The following is a 27,478-nucleotide window of genomic DNA, read 5'->3' as shown; positions in this document are numbered from 1 at the left end:
ATCGGTATGATTCGGTATTTAAGGATCGGTAATCTGGAATTACCTACATCGATCGGGCCCATAGTGTTCTTCAAGGTGCTTGGGGCCCACCCATTGCTTAACTTTGGTGGGCTTCATTGCCACTCTCATTTTCTGACTTCTAACGGGCAGCACAATTCAACTTCACTTCCTCTTCTTTTAGCTGGCCCATTGACCAAGTACTGATTGCTTCATCTGGATTAGGGCCTTCCACTCCTGGTGCTATGATTGAGGTACTATTTATTTCTTGCTTTTTCCCCTCTTACCCCGCTGTTCATTTGACTTCTTCCCCTCCCACTTCTGTCAGTGTTGCTTCTTCTCCTCCCACACTCCCTTTGTGTTGCTTATTACCTTTCCAACCCCTTGTTGTCCCTGTTGTTTATTCCTTCCTCCTAACTGCCATAAAGAAAAAAAAAAGTGCTATGACGCATCCAGCACCGGCCGCTTCATAGTTCTTTTATTTTACCTTCCGTTGACTCCCACCGGGCCCTTCAATTGTCCTCCTCTACCCGAGCGGCATAACCAATAGCTTGCCCATTTGTGAGATCTATTGGCTTTCCGAATGCTTGTTTTCATTTGTTGACTTTGTGTGACCCATATGCCTGGGTGAATGTGACCATGGCTGAGCCGACCCAAGAATACAGAGCCAGATAAATGAAATCAGTTTATGGTGCTTGTGACAATAACTGTAATGAATTCAATATGTTTTGCGTTATAGTACGTTTATTTTGTACACATTTGTTATTGAGTTTATCTTTATTTTGGTTTCTTTCAAATTACACTGTGCCAGTTTTTTCCACCTGGAGTTAGTTTACTGAGGGTGAGTTTGTGGTATGAAGTTTGGTTTCAGTTGCAAGCTAAGACATCAACATTGAAGACGTTCAACATTCAGCCAGTGTCGTGATTGGATTCTATATAGCATATTGTCCTGACTTGCGTGTTCACTGGGCACTGCAGTACTTTTGTATCTCAATCATAATCTAATGATGCCCCTGTCCATATACCGCTCTGCCAGTGCGCCTCAATTACGATACACATGTGCGATGTGCACATACAGTTGCCCGTGCACCCTAACCAAGGCTTACACTTGCGCTAGCGTACCTCAAAGTTGATTTGTACATATTCAGTACAAAAAGATAGAATGAGTGAATGAAACAAAAAAGGATGAAGAAAGAGACATATGAATAAAGGAGGAATTACAGAAATAAAACAAGAGACATAACAGACAGAAAGAAAATGAAGGAACTAAAAGAAATAAATTAAGAAACCAAAAACAGGAGCAAACATTTGTTTCGTTTATGGTTTAGTTTCACTGGCATCACTTCATTCTAATCTAACTGCAAAATACAAGAAAACTGAATGAGTAAACGTTGTGTAACTCTGGCACTTTTAGTCCATAGACTCCCTTGCAACACTAATTCTTTGGAAGCAGCTGACTAATACGGCAGCCCAGAAACTGTGGCTCATCAGTTTCTGACTATGTATGAAACAAAAAGTTGCAGAGCTCATCCATTCCATAATAATTGTGTGCTTCACCATAAAGTCCAGAAGATGTAACATAACTGAATTGTGTTTGTAGAGGTTGCAGCAAAGCTAGAGAAGGTGAGCGAGAGGCAGACAAACTGAAGTACTAAATATGACTAATTTTAGGAGGAGTGGGGTGAGACCACCTGGGCCTTGCCCAAGGCACTAAAATCACTAAGCATGTTCTGCTCAAATCATCTTTAATTCTGAGGAACACTTTACACCCTACTGCTTACAAAATGCTTATGGAGCGGTCTAGGTTGTGTACCCGAAAACTTTAGAACAAAGAAAGAGGATTCCTTGATTTGACCAATGTGGAATCTCAGACCTTGTGAGACATAAAGGTTCTGAAGTATCTACTAAGTCTCAGATCTACATTGTCGAGGCATCAACAGAAAATCCTGGTGAATGTGGAAATCTGAAACTAAAGTAGAAATGAAAGATGAGTAGTAGGGGACAACTTTTTGAAAAACAAAGCAAGAAAGTAGAGTAGAGAGAGCTGGATTTCACTGACTTACTGGTCTAGAAAGATGGATGACCAAAAGCATTATTTTATTGGGTTATCCAAACCCAAATGAACCTGTGGTTGTCATACTGGGACTGCGACTTGCATCACTGAAATTCAACGGCTCAATAGTAACACTCCATATGTTGCTAGGAGCCAAAAATAAAATTGCATTCATATAGAAAAAGGTGTCTCCTGCGACACTTATTGAGTGTTCGAAGACTGTTGAATGCACTGGCAATGGAAGCCCTAACCTGTGATGTACAAGGAGAGATATATAAAATCAGTACTACATCGAAGCTAATGGTAGAGCACTGGAGGAATTGTACCATGTATAAAAAACTTAATAAAGTGTGTTTTCCCTTTAAAATGGCGTAATTTCACGTCAAAGACTTGAAGTGGCACAGGCTTCTGTAGAAACAAAAAAAGGAGTACCACCAACGAGAAATCACAGATTCCTACTGGGGTGGATAGTTGGACAAAAGGAAAAAGTTCGCCTTTTGTTAAAAAAACCCTCACTCATCACCTAGTGATTATATGCTTCATCATCGGGGTCCACCCTAATGACCTAGCGTCATTAGGGTGTGCTACAACACCTGATTGCAGTGGAGCAGGTTGTGAGTGAAGGTGCGTGAAAAAGAAAAAGTAAGTGTGTTAAAAATTGTCCTGGTTTGAACTTGAGGAAAATAAAACTTTATTTGCAAGCAACTGGACAATGTTAAAATCGTGGCGAGATAAAGTGAGGGCAATAATGGACCCGCGTATCTCTGTATGTGTCTGGTCTACATGTTTCAACCATGAAGGTTATGATTAACCAGGTTTTCTTCAGGACCATAAAACCAGTAGAGTGGATGGTCTGCATCCCCTAAAAGACGCACCCGGTCCTACTCTCTGGAACCACTGAATGGCAAAAGTGTGCCCGTGGTATCAGCTAGCACCACAGTGGGTGAGCTTGAAAAATCAAAAATGCTCTCAATGGAGTAATGGTTGACTTCATAGGGCAAGGGAGGTTATCCTCGTATTGAAACGTATTAGTTTTACTGCGAGGTCTCTGGCCGGTAACCTACTTCCGTCCTCTGCCCTGTTATCCACCCCAGTAGGAATCTGTGATTTCTCGTTGACCAACTATCCACCCCAGTAGGAATCTGTGATTTCTCGTTGGTGGTACTCCTTTTTTTGTTTCTACAGATACACCCAGGGGTACAGGAGTACTCCCCGTTCACTTTTGTGAACAAAACCCTTGCTCTCCTCTTTGTTCCTTTGTGGCACAAGCTTCACCAAGATGGCCCAATGGCTAGTCACATACCATTGACTATGTTGATTCTCACTAAATGAAGAAATGAATATGTCCAGCCACATGTTTTCTGTCAAAAGAATTACATAATTAAAACAACTCAGCAGCCTAAATAGCAAAAGTCTAGGTGGGTATCTCACTGGTCTGTCATTGGTGCCACAGTTTATGCTGTACAAGTCATGGAAGAATAAACTGGACTTGGAGCACAACCAAGCCAAAACAGCAGAACCTGGCTACTTAATTAAAAATGTTCATCTGGTAGGGCCTTTCCTTGACACATTCAGCATATCTATGTTTGAAAGAGGTGCAATTAAGTATCACCTAGATTCTTAGGACCAAAGCCTTCAAGGTTATAAATGGCAGAGGCTTTGGGTTCTTGTTGGGTTCACCTCCTGTATATGTGTGGCTTGAATGGTGTGTGAAACTCCGATTTGCTTCCACATATTTTACCACTGCAAGATGAGAAGAAAGAAGAGGATATTATAAAACACTCATTCTTAAAGCTCCATCATCAATATGCAAAAAGCGTGAGAGGGAGCCCATTCGGCACAGAACAGTACACTGACTGGTAGTGCAATAGAGAACCACATTGTGTGGCAATTGAAGGATTCGTTTCAGAGCTAGCACAATGGCCTTCTTCTTCAGAGCAGTGATGTCCACAGCTTCAATTTTATTATTATTTTTGATCCGCTACACCCTAGTCCGACAAGATGCCGATAGCACCCGCACATATTTAACATTAATAATTTTGTCAATTCTGATGTGGGATCTGTGTTCCTGGTCTAAGGGAGAGTAATCCACTTCTAAAGTTGTTTTCACAGCTGAGGAGGAAAAGTCAGAAGAATCTTCCTTCACCTTGTTACAAATTTGATAAAGTCCATGAATGGGGTCATAGCGCAATCTTTTTAGTCGCTCATGACTAGAGTTGACTCAGGGCTAAAGAGGAGGCAAAGACTTCCCGGCTCAATTCGTTTTTGCACCGGATTTACCTTTCTGTGATAAAAACAGGGTATGCTTGACAAAAGTTTTTAGTGTGTTCAGGTATAGAGACCAACCATAAGTAAATCAACTTTGGTCCTGTTCCAGTAGAAACAGTCTAGCAGGACAGCCTGGCTAGTTCCCTGCCGAAGTTAAAGTTTGTAGATTTATATATTGAGCAGCTTATCACCCATGAGGCCATCCAGGCACTGTCCATGGGCATGTGGAGATTAAGTGATTTGTCCGGAATCACATGATATTACGGCGACGCCGAGACTCTAACCCAGATCCCCACCTCCCGAGGCGGCAGCTCTGGCTACAAATCCGAACTAGACATTGTTCTGCCTGTTCTAACTAAATTATGAAATGTAGGCTCATTTTTACCACCAGTTAACAGCAGGGGGTGATACACAGCAGTAGTCATTAACAACTGAGTGCAGTTTGTGTTAAACTTATAATCAACACAAGTTTGTAGATGGGAGGAACCAACTTTTGGACCCATTTTAACTCTAACATCGACCTCTCGATGAGACCCTGCGAGTCCTAAAGAATCATCCGCTTGCACTCTACCTCCCACTGCACACACGAGCAGACCATCTCCAATCTGAAGACATTCAAGATTCTGAGGAATTACACAAAACCCATTCTTCTCCCATCCAATCCCTCTTAGGCCTGACACAACTAATGAATGAAGCAGCTAAAGGGTCTCATTAGCAACCACCGCAGCTGCCAATCATCACAGCGAGCTGACTTCCTGGACACAAACCCAAACAAAACGTCAGCATGCATCACAGGAACATGGCTAAGTGAGCACAGCAGGACTGTGCTAGGAGACAGATCCCAGACTAATAATACATCATTCAGCACAACAGGGTCCCTTACAGAGCTGACTGGCTATCCTAAACATCATGAACACTGCCTGTATACATTCAGTGCTGCCTGAGTGAAAAAGACCTAAAACTCGCCATTTTCAAATGGATATAAGATAACCATAAGTTCATTCATTCTGAGGTTCATATACGTGCAATCAACAAACCTTGCTCAGACAAGACAGCTATGGATCCAACCACAACAAACACTACTAAAGTAAGTTGTAGGACACACATGATCTCCCCGAGACCTGGAGATGACACTATGCCTACCTTCTTTGAAAATAAAACCATCAATCTAACTCCCTCACCTGTTAAACACAAGCTCCCAACTAAACAGAAACCATAAAGCTGACTTCAATATCAACAATTATAGACAAAAAATGAACTATGGGTCTGATTTGCAAAGAAATATGTTCAAATTATATTTGGGGAAACATAAAAGAAATGTAGAAAGATTTCCAGTGAGACGAGGCCTCTACAACTGCCAGCGGTCATGTACTGGCAATGGGCTGAAAAATACTTTGTCTGTCCTAAATACAGACCAGCCCTTTCTCATTCATAAAAGGCATGGCGAGCCATGCAAAGAACTTTAAACTTAATGTGTAGTTTTTCCAGAAGACAGTGTAATGCCCAACAATGTCCTGAGACAAGATCACACTTAAGTAGCTGGCCAACAGGCCTGACGACCATGTTCTGAATTAATTGCATTAAGCAGTCTGGTAATCCTAAATAACAGGAGTTGGCACAATCCAGTCTAGGTATAATCACGGACCCCCACCGCTGGAGTGCGCAATCTAGCGTCGGCATTGGCAAAAACTTCTGGACAGCCTCATTTCAAGAAAAGATGCAGAGGCCACAGAGTTCACTTGGTACTCCTTTAACAAATGCAAACCAAGGCAGGAACCTAGGTTCTTGACTGAGGGAAATGACTGAGGCTGACCTAAAACGCGTCTTGAACCAGCATCATCACCTCCATCTTGCTAGCACTGAACTTCAGCAACGTGTTCAACTACACCTGGGTTGCCGAAAAGAAAGGTGCGGCCCGTCCTTAAGGGCGGAGGGGAACCCCCCCCCCACCCCAGCTCTATTTGCAAACATGAAGAGTGTCTGTAAGGCTCAGCAACGGTCAACCTGACACACGTTTCATGTTCGGGTCAGGAAGCCAAGTGCCGTACATGCGCTAAATGCTCAGGCGTCTGCCTGCCTGTATTGAAATTTGCTGGGCTGATGATTCAACAGCCTTGTGGGTGTGACCTGCTCAGCATGGCTAAGCACTTTGATGTCCTCCCATTCCTGATGGGGAGGCACGTCACACGTAGACTCTGACCTGGGTGCTTCACTTTTAAACCCTAAAGCGCCCTGGCCCGACTGTCGATAAGTGACGTCTCATCACAGAGCGGGGTGGGGTAAGCAGTCTCATTGACTCTGGGGCAAGTAAGGGACTGCCACCTCTACTCACCGACTGGCCCGTAAGAAGTTCAGCAAATGAGCGGAGGCAACAATCCCAATCATCCAGGAATCAACGAAGATTCCCTCCCACCACTTTATGTCACCACCAGCAACCCATTAATGTTAGGTGTGTGTGTATGAACACATATGTAATGTGCATTCTGTGAATGGGGGTGTGGGTGTACTTGTGAATGGTGTGTATGTGTGCGAGCATGTGAGTGAGTGTGCATGTACACAGCTTAGTGTGAGTTGGTGTGTGCATGTGTCGCCTGCCCCCGCCCTCCCAACTTCCGCCTGCTCAAATTACTGGCCGTCACTGGGAAAAGCCAATCTTAAAATGTCTGCTGGAGCTCAGAAAGAGAATGCTCAACCACAGGATGATGATAAGAAAACATCCCCCGATTCCTTATCATGCAATAAGAAAGCCAGCATAAAGGAAGAAACAAAATCATTGCATACCCTCCCAAAGAAGCACATGTCTGGGATGTAGAATAAAAAAGTTCCTAGAAATCACCAAGATTATGAAACCAAGTGACTGCACTTTGACCTATGCTCTGCTGAAAGCTTACACTCCACATACTTTGCAGTTAAACGTTGTACTGTGTGCATGTTTTGCTGACAAAAGAGTGAGCCAAGGGTGGTAATAAATCAAAGGTAAGGTACAATTCTGATTGAATGAAAATTCAGAAGGGAACTAGTAACAAACGAGAGAATCATAAAAGTGAGAGAATGTGGAATTATTTATTTAGGTTCACAGGCTCCTATAAATGAAATACATCCCAGTTCTATATGGACAGCCACCCTGAATTTCAATACTCTCCATGGGTCCCTATGCATCCCATCGTAAATGCTCCAGAGCTGCTACACTTTTCAAAGAGAGCAACTGAGCACACTGAACTATCTGCAGAAGAAAGAGACTGCATAGGTGTAGGCACAGTTTAATATGGTCTCTTCCCTCCTTTTGTCTTTCTTAGTTACACTCTTTGGATGACTCTAGCCCCACATTGCTCTTATGATTTAAGTGCAAACTCCAACCCAATGTCAAACCAGGTGGAATTCACAAAACAACTATCTAAATGAGATCACCTTTTCCCTACAAACCATACACCTGATAGTCTGTTCTGGTTAGTAGTGAGTTGTTAAAACAAAGTGGAACAACCAAGTATTGAACCAATCTGCATGTCAGACCACACGTTTTCTAAAATCACAAAACAATCAAATAAAATGCTCCTAAAAACTAAATTATGGAGGCTAAATGAAGACATCCTTAAAATCCTAAAAACCTAGAACAAATTGGGATGCGACTTTGATGAAAATTAAGACATTACCACTTGCGGCGTTGACAAATTTGCACAAATAAACCCGAATTTGTGACCTATCCACAAGCAAAGTACCAGAGCAACTGTTCTGACAGAACCCGTTGCCAAGTTCTTCGACGGCTTTCAAAAAGTGGTGAGGATTGAAAGAATGTCAAAGGAAGCTGCCATTGTTGGAAACCACAAACATTTTAAAAACCTTCCAGGTACAGTCTTATTTCACTCATAAATGCAAACTTCAAGATCTACGAAAATGTTCTGATGAAGGGTTGGAAATGGTGATAGGACTATTAGTACATTCCTTGCAGACAGGTTAAAATAACAGGATGTTAAGCGATAATACTAGATGATCGGGTTTTCATCCCAACTATATTTAACCCCCAACTGTAGATTATAAGTATAATGCAGTGCAGCGAGGTGTTCCATGACCATACAGAGTCAAGTGCTTTTATAAGGCCTTGGAATGCCATGGGGAGTTTGCTATATACTTATAGTGACTGTACTTGAGGGTCATAATTCCAATATAATTTGCAGCACTGTCATACAACATACATCATACGAATCCTCTCAACCAGAGGCATCGCAGTTTGAGGACACTTTCTGAGTCTGCAGCACCGCTAGTTGAGGACTTTCAGACGGTGGCGCCCTGATAAGGCCTTCTGTGAGGCACTACAGTGCGACTGTACAAAATCTCTCGGAAAGTACCCAATCTACCACTGTGAAAGATCTAAACAAGCATTTGCAATGCAATAGGTCTCGCATCAGTTAGAGTTAGAGCTTCTAAGTGGCAAATAATAATGCAACACCAATAGCTATAATTTTTAGTAATGCAAGAGCTAACTATGCCACAAAATGCACACACCGATGACAGAACAATAGGAGTACGTAGTTGGTAAACAAAAGATATGTGAGTACGAATTAGGCCATAGAGACAACACATAAAAAAACAAGGGCCCTCTTTCTCCTGGGAATGTTGCTAAGATATGTTGAGGGGGCCAGTAGTAATGAAGGCACGGCACATACACAGGAGGGCAGCGCACCCCCCGTTTTAAAAATACTAACAATTTCATTAAGAATATGAAACAGGAGAATATACGGCAGAGGCTCAAATATCAGTATAAATTTCTATGAAGTCAATTGATATTATATTAAATCCGATTACTCATGCTTTGCTGCATGCTGTACCCCCCAAATTGTTTGCATCTTGGGGAGTTGTGGTGCACCTTTTCTGACGGCCAGATCGGTTTTGAAGAATACCTGCCTAATGAAAAAATAATTTTAATATTTATGGTATGTGCTGCTGCCGCACTGTGTAAGGTGAGGGGGGAGGAGTCGGTGAGTTGGGGAAGTAGTGGGTCTTGGGAGGAGTGAGGGGCAGCTGAGCAGGGAGAAGGGGTGGGAGGGATGGAGGGCAGCCAGTTGGGTATGCTGAGGGGTCGGTGGAGGTGGGAGTGCATGGGGGAGACGCAGCTCGCATGGGGTTTGATATAGGCGTTGCTCGACATCCTGTGATCTTGGGCTGATTGACTTTGGAGCGAGGTATGGGGTTGGACCTCGTTGTGTTCAACATCCTGTGATCTTGGGCTGATTGCCGGTCTCCCAGCGTACTTGCAATGAGGAGTTTGACCTGGGGGTGACGCGGGCACGTGAGTGGGGGGAGGCGAACGGGGAGGGGCATGGGGGCTCGTTCCGGAAAGATGAGTTGTTTGGTAGTGGTGCTCATCCAGGGCTAATGCTCTGGTGCAACGATTGTGGAGGCTGCCCCCCAGACACGGTGGTATTTTCCTTCTGGGCACTTTCCCTCTAATGTAGAGCTTGGTATTTTGTGAGAGTTTGGGGTGGTCATCTTGTGTCCCCTTGACGTGGCGGCATACAAGCTGCCTGCATCCGCATTATTGTTGTGCACGTTCGGTCACAGACACGACAGGGGTGTGATCACCACTGCCTCACCGCCACATTGGCCTACCGGCAGGTTAACAGTGGGACCATGACATGGCACGCATACTCCTCCCAGGGGCACACATGGCTTACAGAGCTTGCGGAGGGCCTGCAAACCAAGTTACACATGGCCCAGACGGTCACGGATTGTGTGCGCAGTTGGCGAGTCACATTTAGCATAACCGGATGACGGGAGTTCTGCAGCAGGGGAGGCTCATTTTATGTGGCAGATAAAAGTTTTGGGGCATGGACACAGATGCACAGGTGCATAGCTTTGGTCGAATAAATAGACCTTGGAGGGGGAGAGGTTTGGGTTTGGATCAACATGGTTTAATCCTGGGCAGACTGGTGGAATTTGTAGAGGTGCCACAGGGGAGAATTTTGGGGCCTGGTGTGACACAATAGGTGCTCAAGGAAGCGCATTTTTGCCAGAGTTGGGTGGTGAGGGGAGGAAGAGGCATGCGAGGTGTCCATGTGTTGCACAACAGCAGTCAGTTGGCCATGTATATTATGGGGCATCGCGGGCTTGTGGGTATGCGGGTGCAAAATATGGATTCCATTTGAATATATCCCCTGCCCTGAAGCTGTAAGCTGATGCCAGTGGTTGCTACTTCGGTAGCATGGTGGTCCTGATGTGCTCCATGACGGGGCTCCGCTGCTGCCGCGCCCGGGTTGTTGCGGTGATTGTCGTGAACGCGCACATCTGCTGTCCGGGCGCCAGCTGAGATCGACAAAAAGGAGACGAGAGACGCCATGAGTGTGCACATCTGCTGTCCGCAGGGGATCCCAGCTTGCGCCCAAAGAGACGCACGTGAGTGTGCACATCGGCTGTTCCCCTTCGGAAGCAAAACCCACAACAATAGATCTCGCCAAGGCGAGCAGCGCATGCGCTGCATCGCTAGGCGAGACATATAAAGCATAACACTTATATTTCCCAGACTCCCATCTCCTACCATGTGACGCTTCAGGGGAGAAAAGGAAAACAATCTGACAACAGAGGCAAATGTGCATGTGTTGCCATGTCATTAGTCACTTGTAAAAAAAATATTAACAGTGACTATTGACCTATTTTCTAACTATAAACACACCTTTGATAAGAATATAACCTACACAATTTGAAGAGTAGGTCATAATCTCCTACGAATTACACTACCATTTTGTTTTTGTCCTCATTCGCCTCCGACCACGATAACCACTCCTGACGCTTGTACACTACCATTTGGTATACAACCTTTAGAACGCAACTTTTACCACGACCTACCATTACCACGCATTTTTTACAACGCAGGATCAATTACAACGCATACCATTACTACGCATGTATTTACAACGCAGGTACTTTTACAACGCATACCATTACAACGTAAGTATTGGTAAGTATATTATTTTATTAAAAATATTATTTGGGTTTTTTTGTAAAGGGGTATTTTTTGGGTTCAGGGTCAGTTTTGGGTTTTTGGGTAAAGGGGTATTTTTAGGGTTCAGGGTCAGTTTTCAGTTTTTGGGTAAAGGGGTATTTTTAGGGTTTAGGGTCAGTTTTCAGTTTTTGGGTAAAGGGGTATTTTTAGGGTTCAGGGTCAGTTTTCAGTTTTTGGGTAAAGGGGTATTTTTAGGGTTTAGGGTCACTTTTCAGTTTTTGGGTAAAGGGGTATTTTTAGGGTTTAGGGTCAGTTTTCAGTTTTTGGGTAAAGGGGTATTTTTAGGGTTTAGGGTCAGTTTTCAGTTTTTGGGTAAAGGGGTATTTTTAGGGTTCAGGGTCAGTTTTCAGTTTTTGGGTAAAGGGTTATTTTTAGGGTTCAGGGTCAGTTTTCAGTTTTTGGGTAAAGGGGTATTTTTAGGGTTCAGGGTCAGTTTTTAGTTTTTGGGTAAAGGGGTATTTTTAGGGTTCAGGGTCAGTTTTCAGTTTTTGGGTAAAGGGGTATTTTTAGGGTTCAGGGTCAGTTTTCAGTTTTTTGGTAAAGGGGTATTTTTAGGGTTCAGGGTCAGTTTTTAGTTTTTGGGTAAAGGGGTATTTTTAGGGTTCAGGGTCAGTTTTGGGTTTTTGGGTAAAGGGGTATTTTTAGGGTTCAGGGTCAGTTTTGGGTTTTTGGGTAAAGGGGTATTTTTAGGGTTTAGGGTCAGTTTTCAGTTTTTGGGTAAAGGGGTATTTTTAGGGTTCAGGGTCAGTTTTGGGTTTTTGGGTAAAAGGGGTATTTTTTGGGTTCAGGGTCAGTTTTGGGTTTTTGGGTAAAAGGGTACAGTGTAAAAATTAAATATAATTAAATTTAAATTACATTAAATTAAATTGATTAAATTAAATTAATTAAATTAAATTACATTAAATTAAATTAAATTACATTAGATTAAATTAAATTAAATTACATTACATTAAATTAAATTAATTACATAAAATTAAATTAAATTAAATTACAATATATTAATTTTAATTAAATTAAATATTAAAAAATATTATATACTTACCAATACTTACGTTGTAATTGTATGCGTTGTAAAGGTATATGCGTTGTAAATACATGCGTGGTAATGGTATGCGTTGTCATGGATCCTGCGTTGTAAAAAATGCGTGGTAATGATAGGCGTGGTAAAAGTATGCGTTGTAACGTCATACATCCCTACCATTTATTGCTATAATCTCAAAAAAAAAATATTGAATGCATGCCATTAAATTTGCTTTGCGGCAATCATGTGACAGATGGCAGATGTATGAAGTGGCAACCAGGTCAATCATTTAGGGCTCAAATGTAGGCACAACAATGACATAATCTCACCAATCAAAAAAATAACAACATAACCTCACTATTCAAAAAGTCAAAGACGTAACCGATTAACGGTCCTCGGCATGATGCCACTAAGAATGCCTAAGGGCTTTTTTGTCACTAGAAACAGCTTTATTTCCAGGGTCATGCAGACTAAACAATCCACAAATGGTGGGGTAACACTGAATCAAAATCTAGGTGGTTTAAGACTAGCTGGCAATCACTTCAACCAAACTATGCTTTTAATAAGAAAAAGGCAAAAATAGGTTCCGGAAATGGATGAAAGTAATTCCCCAAATGCAGCTTCCAATTTAAAGAGATATAATAGGCTTCAATACTTTAATGTTCTTAGTGTACCAAGTAGTCTCTACTGATTTCAGAAAATTTTAAATCATGAGAGGCACAAGAGGAGACTCTGAGATTATGGAGAATCCCAATTGAACCAAGAGAATTACTATAGCAAAGCAGGCAGTGCGCCAGCTAAAATAGTAGGGCAGGCATTAAATACGAAAAAGTAAAAGACTTGATGAAAGAGGATACACCCTTAACCTTTTGCCGAATCAAATCAAAATCTGGACTAAGAAGTATCGATTTTTACAGCTTTCTGAAATTTCCTTCATTTCAAAACCGACTTTATCACCGCTCTAAGCCACGTTCTCTTATAAGCCATCTAATATTTGCAGGATTATAAATAAACCTTGTTTAACTATATTGTAAAAAATAAAGCAATACTGGGGTTCCAGAGATGATAAAAACCTGAAAAACAAGCTCAAAGAATATATGGACGAATATCTTCAGGTCATCTTTTTAGAACATAATATTCATCTTATTCTCACAAACGAGGTTCCACGAATTTCCACCTAATTCACCTCAAACCATGGACTCAACATAAATTGCTTTAATGTAGGTATAAATGACAAAAAGCATTGCTGACACTGTGAGGGTCAGAAGTTATTTAATTCATTTGATTGTTCAAAGCCAAAAATTCACCCATTTTGTTTGGCTCTGACCAAGCGTTCAGCTATATCTTTGACACATGGAAAATTTCAAACCCCAAATGGATGTTTGGGGATCTTTTTTAATATGGTAGCTTTAGGTATGCAAAAAGATAACCCTCTCGCAGCTGGACTGTCTTATAATTGCAACCTCTAAGACAGTAATACACTTGTGGAAAAACACTGATAAGTTATGCGGTGGAAGTGGGTGATACATGCAAGAAGATGCAAAGACTTCCTATCAAACCCAAACAATCTAAAGAATGCTAATGGTAATACACTAAGGAAGTTACATGCTTACCTTCAGCATAATAAACCCCTTTGAAACTCATTACAAACAATGACCAAGGTGGCCCATTCCAACAGACGAACAGTGAGTAACAAAACCATATTTGACAAACTAAGAGCCAGTCCTTTCCTGCATATGTGTTCTACATCCACTGGCTGTCCCATCGGATGTATGACGTTTCAACGCATGCTTTTACAACGCATGCCTTTACGACGCAAGTTTTACAACGCAAGTCGTTACAACGACTTGCGTTGGGGGGCGCTGGATAGTGAATAGTTTAATTCACTATTCCAACTCCAGTCCCCATGGATAGTAGGGAAGGTGTTGGAAACTATTCCCTATCCTAGAGCGCCCCCCAGCGCAAGTCGTTGTAACAGTTGCGTTGTAATGGTTGCGTCGTAAAGGTACTTCGTTGTAAAAGTTGCGTTGAAAAGGATGTTCCCCGTCCCATCTGCTTCTTAGTCTCCTTCTTCGTGAGCCTCTCAGTACTCTTTGTATTTCCTTTTCCCCTTTTGTTTAAACACATGAAACCTTTCATGATACATTTTCTTTAGTACTCACAACTCATTTTGACATATAAGATATAAAAAAATGAAAAGAAATGAAAAAAAAAGATAAAAATTAGAAAAAGCAGACATTTTCTCAAAACAACATATTGACATCGCCATTGCAAGAAGCCGCTCAAGTCTACATAAATACACAATTATCTTAAAACTGTTTGCCGTAGCCCAGAAGAAATGAGACAGAGCTATGATCTAACCCCTAGTAATGTAAAAGAACCAAGGTTCTGGCCTAAATCCTTAAGATTACAGATAAAAACCTGGATGAACAAGAGAACTCCCAAGGCGATACTGTCCATAACACATGTACTTCTCCATCCTTCTTCCTGTTTAAGAAAGAGTTTTGAAATAAAAAATGATGTCAGAGCATGAGGTAAGATGGCTGCCACCCCCCATGTAGACTGTGCACCTCTCACCGAGGTTCCAATATGTGCTCTACGTGAAGACAGGAAAACAGGTTCCTGCCTACACCATACTTGAAACAGGGAGGGAAACCTGGCAGCCTGGTTACTCGGCCTGCAGGAAGATGATCTCAGCAGAATAACACTTACTGCTTTGGCAGCATACTACTTTAGAGCACAGTACATTCTTCACTATGGAGACTGAGGTTCTACTGTCTGAATTTTCCTGAGTTGAGATCAATTTGAAACAATTTCCATACAGCCAGCCTACTGGTGAGTAAGCAATTTGAGTCGCTCTTTAAACATACCTGTCAGATAACTGGAGGCAGGGGCGGCCTTAGGCATGTGCAAGCTGTGCACCTGCACAGGGCCACCAAACCCAAGGGGCCACCACGCCAATACAGATCCTTAATATAATAATCCTCTGAGGATGGAAACATATTTGCGTGGCGGCCCCTGGCAGGGATTTGGCGGCCTCCAGCTCTGTTCCACTTCCAAACACCCTGACCCCCCCCCCCTCTTCACTGGCCTCCACGCTCCGCCCCGCCCGGACCCCCTCTTCCGGGGCCCCCTACCTACGCTCCCTGCCCAGGGCCGCCATGAGCCTAGAGCCGCCCCTGCTGGAGGTGTTATTGTTTGGTTTCACCCAATAACATCAACCACAAACGAGGTACAGGAATTAATAACACATGTCTATGGAAAGTTTTGGGTTTTTGAATATCAAGTATAGAGTATCATGCTACCTTAATATCGAAGCCATAAAATCGAGGATAAAAATATCAAATAATATCAACAGTTTCTGTGCCTAACTACACATATATTTACACTCAATATATATATTGATTTTATATATATATATATATATATATATATATATATATATATATATATATATATATATATATATATACACACATCAACATACCGTTAAGCTATATAAATATATCTATATACCTTAAAGGTATGTAGATTTACTATCCTTAACTCCACATCTACATACCTTTAAGAGATATATATATATATATATATCTTAAAGGTATGTAGATGTGAAGTTAAGAATAGTAAATCTACATACTTTTAAGATATATAGGGCCATATGTATGAAGCAAATTTGCATTCGCAAATGCCGAAATTCGCAGAATTTTGACGTTTTCGAATGCAAATTTACAAAATGGTATGTATAAAGGAAAATCTGGTGCAAAATAAGGAATCGCAAAATTTGCGATTCCTTATTTTGCAATTGCATTTAAGGAATCACAAATTTTGCGATTCCTTAAATGCAATGTATGAAGCAACAAAAAAAATGCAAATTGTCCCTAAGGAATCGCAAATTACCACCGACTTCAAGTTGGTGGTAATTTGCGATTTCTTTGAAAAATGCCCATTTTTGCATTTTTCAAAGTGCCATGTGACGCACATACATGCCCTTAGGGCATGTATGTGCACCACATGTGCACCCATGCTTATTTCAGGGATGCAACAGGGTGTCCTTTGGACACCCCTGCACCCTTGAAATTATTCTCAATTTGCGGTTTTCAAATTGCGAATCGCAAAATTGAGAATACCTTCCCATTCATTCCTATGGGCCTCCTGGCCCATAGAAATGAATGGGAAAGTATTCCTTAATTGTGATTCGCAATTTGCTAATCGCAATTAAGGAATACTAAGAATTTGCAAAAAAAATGTGAATTTGTACATACATACCAATTTGTGATTATCGCTATTTCAGAATCGCAAATGGGTACCTTGATACATATGGCCCATAGACTCCACATCTACATACCTTATATATATATATATATATATATATATATATATATATATATATATATATATATACAATATTTTTGTCCTCTGTATTTTAGCTGTAATATTAAGGTAGCACTCGATAGTCTGTGCTACTACCCTACAGAAATCCCCATTGAGAAGACCACTTGAACGCCATCTGGACACATTAAAAATACAAAGACAAAAATCTACCAACTAGGCTGCGCCGCCATCCTCTCCATGTAATCCCTGGCCAATTCCAGTGCTTCGAGGTTTTCCGGATAAAGGACACAGAACATCGCCAGGGCTCCCAGGTTGTTGCCATAAATTTCATTCCAGCGAGCACTGAAGTTGGCGGGTTCCCACGGCGGAAGGTATTCTACAGGGCTGGAAAGCATGGTTTGTACGGCCTCGCTCAGTCGCTTTGCGATGTGACGATGGGTACTCGCAGCCCTGAGTCGGAGCTCCTCCACGTCGCCTTTTGAAAAATACAGCATGGGGTGGCTATCATAGTTAGCATTGAGGAAAGGGATTAAAGCGCTTGAATTCTCATCCATCCCGTTGGCCAACATGCAGCATAGCAAAGGTATGAAAAACACACTGGGAGCCCCCCGTGTGTGAGTCCTCATCGTGGCATCAGATCTCCAAATGTCAGAGGCAGCCAGATCATCTTTGAAATATCCTGAGAGAAAAAAAGAGAAAAGAAAAAAATCAAGATACATGGTGAGAAGGAATATAGCATTAATTGCATTTAGCAATTTTACCAGTAAAAAACTGTGTGAGTATTACTGGAACATTGATGCACAGTCTATGACTACTCTGTGAGTAACCATTTAGCGGGAAGGCTAAGCCGGAAGTTCAAATTATTCCTGGAATTGCCTTCAATTATTATTCAGTTGATGTACTGAGAGCCCCTGTCTGGGCTACCAGCACGCCGCACTTTCTGCCGGGCCCCTGCTGCACCGTACTTGACCCGGAGCCGGTCACTGGAGGTGGAAGACCACTCCGCAACTGGCACTTTACTGAGAGCACCTGCCTGGGCTACCAGCACGCCGCACTTTCTGCCCGGCCCCTGCAGCACCCTACTTAAGACGAACCCAGTCACGCAACGCGGGACCCGCACCGACGGCGCCTGGGCGAAGACCGGGCCAGGACGGGCCCGTCTTATCCCGACATAGACTGGGCTGGGCCACGGTACTGTGATATTGACTTTTCACCCGGATACAATCTGCCCTGCAGACATCATGATTTGTAGTATAGTTTTACGTAAATATTTGTTCTGTTAGTTTGCCTCCTCTGGTCTAAGAGTTTACAAATAATATTAGAAATAATAGCTCTCTGTGAGATTGGTTTACACTTAGATTGGCTCTGGTTGTCTTTTGGAATCTGCGAGTTGTGCCCTACTACATTAACAATCTGAAATGGGTAAGAGAAAAACTCCAAGTACTAAGAACAAAAGTCAGCCCATCACAGAGGAACGCAAACGTCAGACTTTACTCAACTACCTAACTGGAGCCATGGGCACTAAAGAACAGCAAATAATGACGGTAGAAGAGACACTGAGCTCGGACACGGGTAATACTATCTCAGGCGGGGATATATCTATAGTTGATATAACTCAAAGACGGGCAGCCCCACCCATAGAGGTATCAGAAACGCTAGAAGCATGTGAGCGAAGCTTAAATGGATGTATTATAGATACCTCAGGGCATATATCAGGATGTGATCAGGAACACAACATTCACAATAGTCAACCACCCCCTAAGCAAGCAAGAAATCTTGAAAAAACGCCCAATAAAGTTGGGGTGAAAGGTACTACGGTTAAGATAACTACTCTAAACCCCCGAAAAAAGGTCTCAAGAAAGGGTCTATGCCTAGTAGCACAAAAATCAGGGAGTAAGTAAAGATCCATAGACAGCCCTACCTTATGCGCTCAGAACGAGGTAGCCCAGATTAAAGTGAAATTAGACTCTCTTGACGCCTTTCTCAGAGGCACACTAGATAATATATTGGGAAGAATTGAAAAAATGGAAAAAGTACTTTCTAAATATCCATTCAATATGCAGGACCAAGAATAGGAAATTTTAGCCGTACATGGAAACACTCATGTCCAACAAAGTAATACCATGAGATGTCCTGATACCCATATTAACCTTGACAGTAATGGGGACTCTGTGCGTGCATTGTCACATACAGCCAAGGGGAGTGTACCATTTCACCGGTGGATGCACCTATTGCCACTCAAACTCCAAACCCCAGTCGCAATAACATTAGCGCCCAGTACGAGACAAGAGACGAGTGGCAAAAAATACACCTGGACTTACCACCAGCTGCTACACCTTATGTGGTGGTATTAGCAAATGTCTCGAAAATACCAACTGGGGCGATAGAATCCGTGGAGCTTTTATGAAAACGAGCGTTGCATTGGTTAGGCACAAGGTCAGGCCTAACCAAAAGACTCTTTGAGAAATTAAAGATGGCGAGGAGAGTATCGTGGGTAGGTAGAGTCCGAAAAAATCTGACTGGGGATTGTATAGTGTTGACATTTAAAACACCACAATTGGTACAATTAATCCTGAGGAGAGTCGGAAGCAGTTGATGCCTGTTTTAGAATGAGGCAGCCGTATCTGGATGAAAAGTATCAAGGTAAAGGGGGCTCTGATTGAGGGCAAGTTAAGTTTCGCAATTATGCGAATAAGTGGGACTATGTAGGAAGCAAATGTCTACTTTGCATGGAGGGCCATTGTTATGGTTTTCAAAGAGAAGTTGAAATATGTTCTTTCAGAATAGTTAAGATAGTCCTTATCAATATCAAAGGAACCCATCAGCGTAACCAGGCAAGGGTTTACTTTCAATGGATCGCTCTTCCTGTCAGTCTCAACCTCTTACTCAGTGTACCCCACACTGCCATCGATAGAAGTATAAAACGTTCTCGGTGAGAATGGCCCCTGATATAACTGTTACTTCTTTTCTGTCTGTGTTTGTTTTCTGAACTTTGTTAATCTGTTTTTTTTACGAATGATATGTTAGGTTTCCTATATGTATACATTATTGCATGTGTCATATCACAGCCTGTACTGCTTTTCAATGAGCATTGGAAGATGGACTTTAATGTTTTATCTTTAATGCATAGGGTAAGGGATGGAGCCAGTATATTGTTTGCTAAATATCGTCAAATAAAAATATTCTGTTCTAAATATCATTTGCAAAACTATCGCTCCACTGGCATTAATAACAAAAAATCTACACCCAAAGAAGCAACGGCTAATGAGTCATATTTAGGTCACAATATTTTTGTCAGGCAATATTTAGGCAACAATATTCTGACACACAAACTAAGGCTGGTCTACCTAAACTTGTCTTCCCTCTGAGTGTTAGAAAACTAGATACACCTGTTCCCTTCAATGAGATTATACGACCGTTAGGTTTTAGAGGGTAGGGGTTCTGGATGCACACTGCTCAGTACCAGTAGTCCGTTGCAAAAGCCCTGAGGTGTGACAACAGGGAGCGGCGAGACACCAATAAGCAAAGAGCCCTTATGACGTTTCCAGGAGCTCCAGCCAATCGTACAGCAGAGCAACATGGCTGCCGAAAATAGCCGTGGAACTAGCACTGCGTTGGAAGCCAGTGTCGCAGGAGGTGTGAGTGATGTGCTTCACCCTGCATGCATGCCTCACCTTTCCAGCCGGCACGGTCCACACTAACTTGATTTTAAAGAGCAGTTTAAGTGGGAGATCTACGCAACGTTCCTACAATCTACACGCATCGTTAGATCGGTATGGGCAGATGAACTGAAGTACAAGTCAATGAAGTAGCCACAGGCCAGGAAGCATCTGAAAATAACCTACTCCATAGTAGGCATCAAAAGCAAGATGAATGAATATGTAGGAGCAGTGCGACTGCGGTGAAAGAATGGCAGTGGGATGAAAACAGCGAAGGCTTTGCCTGTGCAGGGGCATCAGGGGCTGGAGGAATAACCAGCCTGAGGGCCCCTCCCCTCTTTTAAGGTGTATAGTGTGCATATCATGGCACTGAATACCTCACCCTTACTCCACAGGTACAAGAAAGAAGGTGCTCACTAGTGACGCACTGGAATTGTGAGGGCCTGTGGCTCTGGAAAATTAGTTGTCAGAGTACATTTTATTGCCGTAGAATGCAGTGGCATTGAGTGGAGTGCTTTATGCAGAGTAGAGCTGCATAGAGTTCAGTGGCGTAGAGTGCAGTCGTGCAGAGTAGAGTGTCGTAGAGTGCAGTGGTATAGAGTGGCATAGAGAGCATTGGCGTAGAGTGCAGTTACATAGAGTAGAGTGGATCGAGCGCAGTGGCACTGAGTACAGTGATGTAGAGTAGAGTGCAGCGGCATAGACTGCAGTGGCATAGTGTTGCAGAGAAGAGTCGAGTGCAGTGGCATGGAGTGGGGTAGGGTAGAGTGGATCGGTGTAGTGTGCATTGACGTATTGTTTTGCAGAGTATAGTGGCAGAGAGTGCAGCAGCATAGAATTCTGCTGCTTACGATGCAGCGTTGTAGGATTCAGTGGCGTAGCTTAGAGTGGTGCATAGCAGAATGCATTGGTGTAGGGTGGTGCAGAGTGGACTAGAGAGAATGCAGTGGCATAGAGTGGAGTGATGCAGAGGGCAGCGGCGTAGAGTGCAGTGATGCAGATAAGAGATTGTTTGTGATCAGGAAATGGTAACATTTAGGGGTAGCAAGGAATTTGTAGGGTTCAGCGAATTGTATCATTAAGCAGCAAGGGTTTTTTGGGATTTGAAGCAAATTAAATACAATATTAGTAATTTCTATTTTAAAACTGAAAACATTAATTAATATTAATTAATTTTGGGAGCCAAGGAGCCTTAAAGAAGTGATTCCAGCCCATATATCGTAAAACTCAGAATTAGAAAGAAAAAACACCATTCTCTCAAGGAGCGTCATGTTATGGTGTCTCTGAAGTTGATGATGGAAAATAAACTGGAGGTGGCTGTTCCTGTGATACAGCAACACATTCCTCCTGGCCACCCTCTTGCCATCTTTGCTGCTGCCAGAGAAGAACAAACACCATAATCAACTAGGAGACATGTATCATTGCAGTGGAATGTGTTTGACCTAAAGGTCAAACAATATAGTTAGACTTGATAAACAGCTCTGGCAGGTAAGCACTTTTTCTATGGAAGAACAAAATTCTGCCCAATAAAAACATCCTGTCCATCAACATGTAGGCAGAGCCAAAGACCCTCTAGTACTCCTGAAAGCTCTTTTTTAGGTTTATTACATAAGGCGAAGCATTGAGCTTGACCTACACATCTGGAAAAATGGATATGTAGGGAGGGGAATGACTGTGGTGAAATGACAAATGCGAGAAGAGAAGTTCTGTCCTCTCTGATACCAGGATCATAACAGGCAATTACCATCTGCTATCTAACAGGATTCCTTCAAAAAGTAAATGTCTTGGTTTCTGGCTAGCTGCTTTACATTCCAAGCTGATCCTTTTCCTATTTGATAACATCAACTTACAATATATCTAAAACAATATATCTACCGGTGTCAAACAGGTTAAGATGGGACTCTGCCTCTGGCGCTTTTCGAATCTAATACAGAGTAAAGCAGAATAACCCACTGCCTGAGCTACTTACAGTTAAACATGTATGTGTGGCCAAGACATAGGCACTATTGTTCCACTTCCACAGTAGCCTGATGTACTTGCATGTTACAATTGACTTTCCTACAGATTGCACACATTTTACATGGCATCAGGCCAACGGGCCAAGTTGAGGTATGTCTGGCCAAAAGTAACTGGCTGCAAATTGTAATAATTCTCTCACAGAGTGGCATTTTTTCTGAAATTAAAAAACAAGATGCACCTGGTATTGTCTCTCAGATAGTGCATCACGCTGAGCTTCGTCTCCTTGGAAAGCTTGTATGCATATATGCATTATCTAGTCCATACCTCTGGTCAACATGTTTTGTGGTCCAGACTGTTTTTCAATCAGGATTTAAACACAGTGCTTTTGAGGGTGGTGGTTACATGGAAGAGTACCCGACAGGAGCTCAGGTTTAATGTGCGCGTATGTATACTTGTAAAGCGCACTATCACCTTTCAGGCATCCTGGCGCTGTATACCGCTGTGGAACCCTTCCTGGCTTTCCCTGGGAGATGCCCTCTACTGGGCACCCCCAAGGTGAAGCCAGGTATCCTAGCGCTTTCGAGGCCGTTGTGGAGATTAAGCAAGCTATTGCCCAGAGTTGCAGAGTGGGACCCATGATTAGAGTAGGCACCGAGGCGAGAATTATCGAGTCCGTGGACACTGAGCCCAAGACCCGCCGAGGCGGGAATTTAACCCTGGTCCCGGGCCAGACCTCTGCCACTTCTTAAGCCCTGCCTGCAACTGCTCCTCCTTCAGAATGGGGTAGAGATATCTGCTGGAGAGTCCCAACCTGAAATGATCCTTCAGGGAGAAGAGACAGTAAACTCTTGAACACACAGGTGGAACAGCTTATTAAGAGGGGGAGCTCAGCCACGGGTGGGTAGATTTTCCAAGGCGTCCTGGGTAACATCCCACGTTGTCAAAGTGGGGTGATGCTAGCCTTCAAGAGTGGTCACATAGTTACTGGCGATCAAATCACCAGACTCCTGTGCAGCAGCAAGTGGATGGCAAATGCTGGGTACCACTGTAGGGCTCCTAACAAAGTGTGTGAAAAATGGTGCCGAGGGACACCAACTTCACGGGTCCACAATGGGCCTAGCAGTGGACCTTGCACAGAGCCAGGTTACACGCCAGTTTCCCAGCCTTAGCGCTGGGGTTTGCTTGACTATGTGGTAGCCTCTCCATGGACTATAGAAGGTTTAGACTCTCATACCATCTCACAAGCTCAAGTCCTTTCTTCTCTGCTTGACTATTTGCAGCCTATGGCGAGGTTAAGCGACTCCTTAGGCAGTCACTGGAGAGGGTGAAGGCGCCCAGATCTCTTGTGAGGTGACTTCTCCAGTGTCGTGTAGTGAAATTAGTACAAAATAGGTTTTTTGGCAATTACAGACATGTGTGCTTTTGCACAAGAAATAATTAGCGCAACGTTGGCCGCCCATGTATGTATGCAAACCTAAGTATGCATTTCGGGGGTACGTCTCATTGTTGCGCTGCTAGTACTTGCAGACACAGTACAACAACGAAAGACGCGCCTGTGCTGCACTACAGGAACATCCGCGGAGGACGTGCATCTTCCCGTTGGGGTGGGGCCTTGGAGACAAGTGACCAGTCCAGAGCCCTTAAAAGCTTAACAGTTCTGAGTGTCGTGGTCTAAACTCATCTCCTGCGCTTGAATCAACCCCTTCTAGAACACCTCAATGTGTCCTTCAAATGAGCATTCATTTTGTTGCACAGGCATCAGGAGGGCAGTATGCAATCTGAACATATTACTGCTTTACAGAATGCTTAATCAATAACATATGCCCCACCCCTTCTAAAGTAAGCACGAGGATAACAAAATGTTTGTGTATGTGTGTGGCATGAAAGAGTGCTGTATATGTATAGGCGAATTGACTTGGGAATACAGGGGCTTATTTGCAAGTCCATTGCGCCACCGAAGCGTCACTTTTTTCGATGCACAGGCGGAGCAGTGTGCCTGCCCATATTTACAAGACCACATAAAGTCACTATGCGTCACTCTTCATGGCTTTGAAATGTGGGCCTCTTTCGCGCATTACTAAGCGTGAAAGGGGCGTGCCATCGGTGTTGCCGTGGGTGTTCCCGAGACGCAACATCCATGGAACCTGACACATTCGCAGATTTACCAAGTGTCGTAAACCTGGGAATGTGTCAGAATCCGACGCCTCGCCAGGGGAGGCGCAGGAGTGGCTCAATAAGGAGAAATACTTGTATTTCTTCTCGTTTTTGAACTTTCTATGTGTCCTGCGTTTTGCCGCACACATAGAAGGAGCAAAATGCCATTCATTATTGTTTTTGTGCAGGAAGGTGTTCCTTCCTGAACAACAACAATCATCCCTACAACGCAGGGACACTTGCACCATGGCCCAAAGGTGTCTGTGTTGGTGTATGACTGCTGTTTGTGCCGGTGCAGGGGAGAAGGACAGGAGTGCGCTGTATCTTGTAGATACGACGCCCTCCTGCCCTTTTATTTTGACGCACAGCAGGAAGACTTGCTGCGCTGCCATACATCAAACTATAGTAAATGAGGATCATAAAGTGGAACTATCAGCTGGAAAGAACATGTTATATTCGTCCCTTCCCACATTCAACACAAAGAGTAAGTCTGGAAGTGATGGATGTTACACCCATCACAGAGTTCCTTCTAAAAAGATGTGGAAATGCACTCATGCCTTTAATACCAAGCTGCTTATGAGATCAACTGCCACCTCTTCAAAATGTCTAAAAACAAGAAGCTGTGTTGCAAATCACACATTCAGTAGTAGGATAGCCCCAGAAGAATGTCAAGCATATAATTAAATTAAATCCAATGTTTTACTATCCCTTCGAACCCAGCTGTGCCTGAGCCCCTCTTATTTCTAAAAGATTATTTTTTGGTCTGACCCGGAGACAGCTTCAGCAGTGTCATTCAGTCATGTGATAAATAGTAAAAAATTCGAAATAAAAATGCATACATCCACATGTGCATGCATGCCGTTTTCACCCACTGGTCGGTTCAATTTTCAATCACGTTTTACTTCCTCCCACCCCCCAAGCATTGGCATACAGCCGTTGGCTCTCTTCCACCATGAGTGACAGAATTTTGTCTGATCACATGTACACATCCACCTGAAAAGAAGTGTGCTTCGGTGCAAGGGCTGACTGGACAGCCAATAAATTAATTCTCATGTTTCTTCAGTGGCGGTCTGCACCTATCGGGGGTGGCGGGTGGGGGATGTAAAAACATTAAAAATTAAAATATCTTATCACCGCTGTGTCTCTCGTCAGCGTCAGGACTCCACCGAACAGGAACCCGGAAGCACCCAAGCTCCCCTGACCAATCACAATGCTGCAATGCAGCTTTGTGATTGGTAAGCAACCAGGCTCCCCTGACCAATAACAACACTTTGCAGCGTTGTGATTGGTCTGAGCGCCGTGGTTCGGCGCTCAGTCAATGATTGGGGGCCTTGGCATGTTCTCCACGCAAGCTGTTATGCAGCCTGTATGGAAAACACGTGAAGTGTGCATGACAGACCGTCCCCATAGGGCCGACCAAACAGTCATTGCGCACTTGGAGTGGGCAATCGACTCCTCCCCTGGTCAGCTCTGAGAGCAGAGCAGCCCCGCCCGCCTGCAAAGCAGCACAGAAACATGAAATGATAATAGCTTTGTTATTAATATTTTATGTTTCCCTATTTACACTGTTTAAAAGCAGTGGGACGACGCTCCTCCGCCTTGGCGGAGGAGCCGTCACTGTTTTTCTCACCATTCTTTTTACCATTCTTTTTTTTAAGCAATCCTTGTGCCCTTAAACCATGCACTAAGGTTGAAGCAATTCAAAGCAGATAGTAGCGTTTTGATAGCAGTTTTGTGGAACCTGTAAAGATCATATTTTTCTGTGATGTGCATTAAACTTTTAAAAAAAGAGTTCGATCTCTTTTCTAAGTACACCTGGCTGCTGGGAAGCACGCCCACTGCTCTGTTAAAATTATTTTCGCAGTTTTTTTTTTTAATTAAACATTTTACAACATCAAGCACACATTCACCCATGGGTATCTTGGTGCAGAATAACATATGTTTATTGTTACCCAACTCACTGGCACTCACAACAAACCTATGGTATCACATTTCGGTGACAGTATGTATAATGTTATTTTTTTATCTTTCAGTTTTTGTGTAATATACTTAAAATGAAAACATAAGCTGGCCCCCAGACCGACTTGCCACGCCAGCTAAAATGGCTATGCTAATGCTTGTTGTATGTTTACTTTTACTAGCCAAGCAAAAATAGCTTTTTTTTTCAAGCACCACAAGGACACGATCAATGTCTGTAGAAACTGCTATGTCTAAAGTAATTTAATTGTTTCTTTTTCCCTTTAAAAATGTAATCAAAATGTTGCTGCACACATCAGTCAAAACAGCAACATATGATGTGGAAGAATCACACATAGTAACTTATTTCAAGCAGGAAACAGTGCAAGCCAGACAGAGGCCTAGTCAGTAGAGCGCATCTCCACTTCCCTCAACGAAATAGTAAATTAAAGTAAAACAAAACAATGCTTGAATGCCACAGAAAAAGAGCTCTGGCTACCGGCTTCAACAAAGTAACATAGTAAAACAGGCATTGACAATGCAACACAAATGGCTTGCCCTATGCGAAGATCTCTGCTTAGAGTTACTCCAGGCAGGGGTGGCTCGTCCGTTGGAGCGGAGGAGAGTCGCCCCAATTAAAATCCCCCCAAACCCTAAAAAATAAAATGGTAAATTATTATCATTTTCTTTTTCATCTCCTGTCTCGTACAGAGCGTCAGGACAGGGGTTGGGGCGCTGCTGAGTGACAGCAACAGGGAGGAGGATGGACTGCCCTATGCACTTGTTTAAAGTGCGCCTTTCTTTTTGGCCAGCTTTCTTAAGACAGCTGGATTAGAGCAAGTGCAGGCCTCCAGAGCGTTGTGGAGCGCCAAGTGTAGCCGCTCCCGCCAATCAGAGCATTGCTCTCATGCTGCTGGTTAACCGCATGAGACCAGTTCCAGGATAGGTCAAGGAAGTTGCTGCATCCAGTTCCTGTGGAGAGAAGAGGACCGGAGTGGGGGATGTCACGTTCAGGTAAGTTTTAATTTTTATTTAATTTTTCTTGGGCTCACCCGCCCCGCCTCCCCTTAGATGCCAGCCGCCAC

General features: G+C 43.1%; 1 protein-coding gene across 2 annotated transcripts in view; it reads right to left on the bottom strand.

Moving 5' to 3' along the window:
- DSE (dermatan sulfate epimerase) overlaps positions 1–27,478 on the bottom strand; it is a 258,865-nt gene that overhangs the window by 110,171 nt on the left and 121,216 nt on the right. Inside the window, exon 2 of one of the 2 annotated variants that reach the window (XM_078648808.1) lies at positions 16,876–17,344. In XM_078648808.1, coding sequence (XP_078504934.1) covers positions 16,876–17,291 — 416 coding nt within the window. In that variant the 5' untranslated portion in view covers positions 17,292–17,344. The remainder of the gene's footprint in view (positions 1–16,875; positions 17,345–27,478) is intronic. The other variant, XM_078648809.1, reaches the window with a different exon arrangement.

The sequence above is a fragment of the Lissotriton helveticus genome, chromosome 6, assembly GCF_964261635.1.
Source record: "Lissotriton helveticus chromosome 6, aLisHel1.1, whole genome shotgun sequence".
Classification (NCBI taxonomy): Eukaryota; Metazoa; Chordata; class Amphibia; order Caudata; family Salamandridae; genus Lissotriton; species Lissotriton helveticus.
The sequence above is the reverse complement of the archived record's forward strand: the minus strand, read 5'-3'. Positions and strand labels throughout refer to the sequence as shown.